Source organism: Egretta garzetta, unplaced genomic scaffold, assembly GCF_000687185.1.
Source record: "Egretta garzetta isolate BGI_Z169 unplaced genomic scaffold, ASM68718v1 scaffold333, whole genome shotgun sequence".
Taxonomy (NCBI): domain Eukaryota; kingdom Metazoa; phylum Chordata; class Aves; order Pelecaniformes; family Ardeidae; genus Egretta; species Egretta garzetta.
This window is the reverse complement of record NW_009259179.1, coordinates 2,772,539-2,778,901: the sequence shown is the minus strand read 5'-3', so window position 1 is coordinate 2,778,901 and position 6,363 is coordinate 2,772,539. Positions and strand designations below refer to the sequence as shown.

Below are 6,363 nucleotides of genomic sequence, written 5' to 3'. Positions count from 1 at the left end.
AGTATGCCCAGCCATGGTTCAGATCAGGGCTGGAGATGCTTCCTCCCTTTGCCAGACCAATGTCCTTAGCAGGTACCAGAGGGGCTGTTTTGGGAGCCTGCTGCTGGCATCTCTGACAGCCCTGCTGTGCTAAGACCAGGCAGAGGCGTTGAGTCAGAGCGTGTCCTGCTGCAGAAAAAGAGAGCAAACAAACGGGCAAATCTCCTGTTGAAATTACGCAGTAGGTACCTTCCTTCTACCTCGCTGCAGATTGCTGAACATGAAATGGCTGCTTGCCGTAGGAGCTAGCGGAGTCCTCTGCTGTTTGAGAGCTTGTTGTGTGGAGAACAGTAACCCCGAGAGCTTCAGAATTTATGCCATAGCCAACAGAGGGTACTGCTGGCACCCAGCACAGGAACTTCTGGAGTGGATTTAAAAGCAGTTCTGCACCAGCAACCTCAGGTGGAGGCCTGCTTGCCAACCAGAGCATCGCTATGAGTTGCAAAAATCCTTGGAGCCAGTGGCTCAGATCCCTGAAAGGTCACTAAGCCCTTCATCTTTTCAAGACATCATTGAAAAACAGCCCCTCTGAGATCCCTACGGCAAACTCAGAGAGTTCAGACTAAGGTGTTGTGAGTGGGGTCTTATTAAGTTCCTCTAGATTTTCCAGCCCAAGGCAAAGTGGGGTCTGGCTTGCTGCAGCCACTGGTAATCATATTGCTGTAATGAGAGGTATTCTGTGAATTGGAAGAAATGAGGCCGTGGCAAACCGCCTTCCATGATGGAATCTCAGCTGAAAATCAGTGTTGTGCCCTATTCCTTGGTCCTCCAGAGTGCAGGGTTTGGATTGGATTGAGCCACCCTGTGGCGCTTGATAGAGTATAGGGTTCCTCACCGTGAGGTTTATGCTGCTGTATGTGGCCAGATCGTGTTTGTGCTGCTGCTTTGCCAATGGGAATAAGCAAGAGTTAGTGTCCCCAGTGGGTCTTTGCTAAATGCAGCGTTGGCATAACCTCATAGGTCCTGTCTGCCTTAAGGGGAGTTACCCTGCTTGCGTGTTCTCCATTTTCCAGTCAATGAGGTGAGTTGTGTATTCACCTTAAGTAGAAGAACTAAAAGAAAAGGTCATTAAAGAGCCAGTGATATTTCTGATAAGCATTTCTGCAAGAGCTCTTGCTCTTTTCCCCATAGCACACAGTGAATACCTTCAGCAATGCCTGTGGTTTGGGGGTGAGGGATGTGCCTGTGGGGTAGCCGATTTGGGCATGATTCCCTGGCCTTCTGGGAGCATGTCCCTGGAGACCAAACATCACAAACACACATACTGCATGAGCACCCTTACAGGTGTGTGAGGTCCTTGGCAAGCCCCAGGAGAGTGAAAATCACTGTATAGCTATACAATAAGGCAGGAAGCACAGCAGCTGACAGTGAACTGAGATGACTTTAAGGCTCAGCAGCAGGACAGCTGAAATGAATAATGGCAGCGTCACATTGCCATTTAAGTAGAGACAAGGAGATTAGCAATCAAATCATGACTTGGTTAGCCTCAGTTGTGTCAAAGGGCTCAGAAAGTTAAAAGCAGGGCAGACAGAGCTACTAAGTTTGGCCTGTGAAGGGAGCAAGCAGGATGCTCTTCAGGGGTTGTGCAGTGAACTGGTCACTAGACAACTGCTCTAAGAAGGTTCATGAGCTGAGGGCTGTGTCTTTGCCCTAGGGAAAACCCTCAGCCTGGCAGATGGTGCAGACCAGAAACAGAGCTATGGCTTAGCTCTTGCTCCCTGCTACTCTTACGGGTTTGTTCTGTGCTGCAACTGTGCCCATTGGGGATGTTTGTGGGGGTGATCTGCATCTTCTGGGCGTGCCACATTTGAAGGATTTGAGTTCACTGGGTTGGTGTAAGGAGAGGGTCTGCTGAGCTTTCTCCAACACCCACAGCCCTGAACAGCTCTGTCTACATAGCCAGAACAGGATCTTTAAAGTATGCATCCTAAAGCATAACAGTGTTGCTTATAGAATAAGAGTAAAATATCCCTTTGCATATCACATGAGAATCCTAATTGCATGGGGTCTGCACTGGGAATAGTACTGCGTGGAAATCTCTTGTGTTTAGTTGGTACTTTGGGATTAAGGCAGTCATAACTTCTTTCTTAAATCCGTTCTGAAGTACTTGACTTCATGTTTAGGGAGACGCTAAGTTGGTGCTGAAGTCTTGTCCACATTAGTTGAGTTCAATTTCTGCAGGGAAAGCTGCTCCTACAGCAAAACAGAAGAGTGTACAGAGGAGCCTGAGTGGGAGGAACAGGTTTATCCAAGTGCGTTATGCAGTATTGGCCCTTTAAAAGCCAGAGGATTCGAGTGCCCCTTGCTGTAGAGGAATGAGGTTAGAGAGCAGGTTTGAGTTTGATTCCTGGTGAATTCTGTGAATTATAGAAAGAAAATGCTCCTGGCAGGTTTTGTGCTTATCTGTACTGCACTTTTTTCTTTATGGTTTGTTTGTTTCTCTTATTGATCATAGCCAGGAGCAGTATCATTGAGGGAGCTTTAGGCAAATAAAAGTATCAAGGTCTGTGGAGTTTTGTTTTAATACCCCCCCCCACCCCCCAATAAGCACTGGGAATATTGCCTGTTGAGAGGGGTGTTTCCCTTCCTTTTTTTTTTGTAGACTGTGAAAAGTTCTCAGTTTATTTCATTGTCCTTCTGCCTTCTGTTGTGACTTACTGGGATGTCCCACCATCCTTAATTGGCAAGGAGACCTGCTGGTTTTGAGATTTTCCTACAAATTGAGGTTTTCAGCAAGACTGCTGCAGCACAAGGCATAGCGATGCTGGAAAAATAGAAACTGCTCTGTAGATGGAAAGAAGCGATGTTAAAATATGACAAAGGTAGGGAGTCTCTTAAAAGTCACGCGCAGAGTTTTGCCTCTGGGCTAGCAGGAAAAATCCTGTCCTCTGATTAGAAGGTTCCCTCTTCAGGTAGTAACTCTGTAGTGAGCTTTGGGGAGAAAGATGGGTAAATCTTTTTCCTTGTTAAAAGCTGCCTTCACCTAGAATTTTGTCTGTAGGCCTCCCAGCCACATTGTTTGTTGTACGAATGACAAATCCCAATACCCCACTTTATGCCCAGACATGAGAAAGGCGGTTCCCTGGTAGGAAGCAGCTCTTCTGCTGCCTGTTGCTGCCAGCGTAGCTGATTGTGTTCAAGCTGGGCCCTCTGCAATCAGTGGAAAGATGCAGCTGGTTTCAGGACCCTATGGACCTGGCCTGGCTTGCCTGTTGATTTTTGGGATGCAAAGGGAGCCCAGGTCAGGTGTAGAGATGGCTGTACTAGGTGAGACAAATCACCCATTGCCCAGACAGCTCCCTAACCCTCCTGGGCTGGGCTCTGTGTTAGAGAGAACTCTGTGCTGGCTGTGCACGTCTCTGAGCTGCTTCTGTATTTGGTTCAGATAGGCACCCAAAGGTGCAGCTGCTCACCAGTGCTTCTCCCCAGCAGAAAGAGGCCCAAGGAAAGGCAGAAACCAGGGAAGGAGAGGTCTGTATGTTTTCAAAGTGCTTTCTGACCCTTTGGTGTCTGGAAAAGCATTTGTTCGCTGGTGCTGCTTCCTAAATGGGTGATGCTCCTGCAGAAGAGGATCTGTGCAGCGTGGAGAGACAGGAACGCTGCTGCTGTCAGACTGTGTTAGGGCCAGGAGGAACGCAGTGGTTTTGTGTGTGGCTTAGGGCTCTCTGCTTCACTCCCCTTGAGTTTTACTTTGAGTTTGGGCATGAGCCTCAAACTTCAGCAAAATCAGGTCAGGTCAGGAAAAAAAAAAGCATGTGTAAGATAAGATTTCTCCTCCAACCTGTCCCTAGGCAGGCATTGACTCAGAAAAGCCTGGGATTATGAAGAGGGCAGTTGTTAAAGCTTGAATCGGACCTGACCATGTGTTTATGTGAGATCAGTAACAAAAAGGGATGCTGGGGCTTTACCCTATGTTTTACTATGGTGACACTCAGTCTTCTGGTGGAACAGCACTTGCATCTATAGCATGGATGCAGGAGGACCTTGGGATCTTAGGTGGTGTTTGGCTAAACTCTAAAAATGGCATGGAGTTACTAATGATGAGCAGATCTGCTCTATATTTCACTCAATAGGCTATTTAGTACAATTGGGAGAGGTTTTCATGTCCTTCCAAAATAATTTGCGTGGTCGAAGTATAGTTTACACCCTGAAGAAGGAGGAAGGGGCCTTCTACCCTGTAGCTGAATAATCTTCCCAAGAAAGGGAAAAAGGTCAGGGTTGTTTTTTTATCTCCACTTATCTCTACTCCTCTTATCCTTGAGGTGATTCAAGACAAGATCTCCCCCCTTCCCCACCACACAGAAAGCCTCAGGCTGTGGGAGCATCTTCTACATCTCTTCTGCTCCTGCTGGGAGCTCTTCCATTTTGTGCAAAGTACTTAAACATTAAAATTTAACCAGAGAGTAAAAACGAGGCTAAGACCCATTCAGGGACTCAAATGTAAGTCTTGTATCGGAGAGTGCCTATTAGTGCCTTTACTATTGTGGTATTAGGTAAAAGGGAGGAGGGGGGCAGGCTTCGGGAGGGTGGTGCAGTCATCTGTCTGTGCCTGAGAAAACAGCTTTTCACTTCCTCTGGCTTTGATGTGCTTGTTAGAAAAGCAAGTTAAATCAAGCTTCTGCCTTCAACAAAATGGATATTTCATTTTGGTAAGAAGAAAGCAAAACGCTTAGCTCAATCTAAGTCTCAGTTTGACAAACTGGCTTGACTGATGTTAGCTCTTAGTAGATGGCCTGTACAATTATACTTATTTACTGTCCTGGAGTTGTCTCGCTGGGAGAAAGCCTGCCTGCAGCCTACAACACTTTGGTTGCTATGAAATCACTTTTTTTTTTTTTCAGGCAGCATAGAAATCAGCTGATACCAGTTTATTCAGTGGCTTTTGTAGCTACGAAATAGTACCTGACTGTCCCCTGGCTGGTGGAAGGGTTGCCGAAGCTGAGATCCTTTGCACCTGCAGCCTGTCTGCATTGTTGGGGGGGGGGGGGGGGTTGCCTGTGCAGAAGCACAAGCTGAGGATGCCATCCTCAAATGGAAGTTGTACAGCACGGTGCAAAATCATTAGAGACGGGGGCTCCTAATGGAAACAATTAACACGCAACGTGACCGGAGTTATATAATGACTATGGCTTATTAAACAGCCTCACTAGAGGCATGGAAGATGGGAGGCTGATGAAATTTTGGTATGCTACACTGGATTTTTTCCTGTCTATTGAGCCAGCAATAACTAGGTCCTATTTACTTTTGGTGGGTGGTCACATAAAACTACAAACTACCGTCACACAAGGAAGATCTCTGCCATCCAGCTAGTGTGTCTGTTCACGTGTAGCCAGCTAGCTTGCTTTCCAGAAGCAATGCCTGTGACAAATTTTAAGACTCGCATGATTAAAATTGAATTTATTTTTGAGCGTTTAATTTGTGTTTGATAGGTTGGACAGCAGGGAGACAGGTAGTAACACTGCAGACCTCTGTCATGAGAATTCAAATTGTCTGCCTTTTTTTTTTTTTTCTCCTTTTCCTCTTCAGCACAGATATCAAATTTTGCAGAGGCAATAGGGAAGCCCCTTAGCTGGTCCATGGCTGGCTCATGATGTACGGGGGCTGGGAAAGGACCCTGCTAGATGCAGAGAGTGGTTCTTATCTACCAGAGTATGTGGCACGTGTTTTGGAAGGGAGGAACATGCGGGATTTTAAAATAGAGGTGTTTTAAGGTGCTCATAAAAGCTTCAGAGGTCATTTTTTGGAGGTGTCTTGCATCTGTTCCTTTCAGGATTTTGCTCCCTGAGTCCCACACAGTTGGATTCATGCAGCCTGATTCAGCACTCAGTTACTTTGGTTTTACACCACTATAATAACATTGATTTAAATAGATTTTCATTGGCATAAAACTGGAACTGCATGATAGTGAATCAACCATACAGAAAGCAAGGTAGTTGGCTTCACAGGCAGAATAAGAAACAATAAGCAAATTCTTTGCAACACTGCTAGCAAATATTCTTCTGCACAAGTGGCATATTTAGAATACATAAGCTGTCTAAGGACTTTCATTTGGTAGGTAACTTTCAGCAAAGCGATGTTCCATAAATCTGTTACTTTCTGCTGCACCAACGATGTATTGCATTTTACCTGCTCATCTGATCTCCATTTTATTTGCCTGTATGTCTATGTATATATGAATATTTTACAACCACGCATGAAAGGAATTGCAGAAAGCTGTCTTATCTGCCGAGCACTTCTACATTTACTCTGGGCTTAATGGGGGCCAAGCAAATTGGGTCTCTTGCTACTTGCTGCATGTTTGATATATCTAATAATTATTATTTT

The 6,363-nt window shown here is 45.8% G+C and overlaps 1 protein-coding gene across 1 annotated transcript in view; it reads left to right on the top strand.

Annotated features, from left to right (window-relative positions):
* The first annotated feature begins 6,211 nt into the window (after window positions 1–6,211).
* The window catches only part of FGF12 (fibroblast growth factor 12), an 85,722-nt gene continuing 85,570 nt past the window's right edge, over window positions 6,212–6,363 (top strand). The window contains exon 1 of the mRNA XM_009635625.2: window positions 6,212–6,268. Within this exon, the coding sequence (XP_009633920.2) occupies window positions 6,212–6,268 (57 nt within the window). The remainder of the gene's footprint in view (window positions 6,269–6,363) is intronic.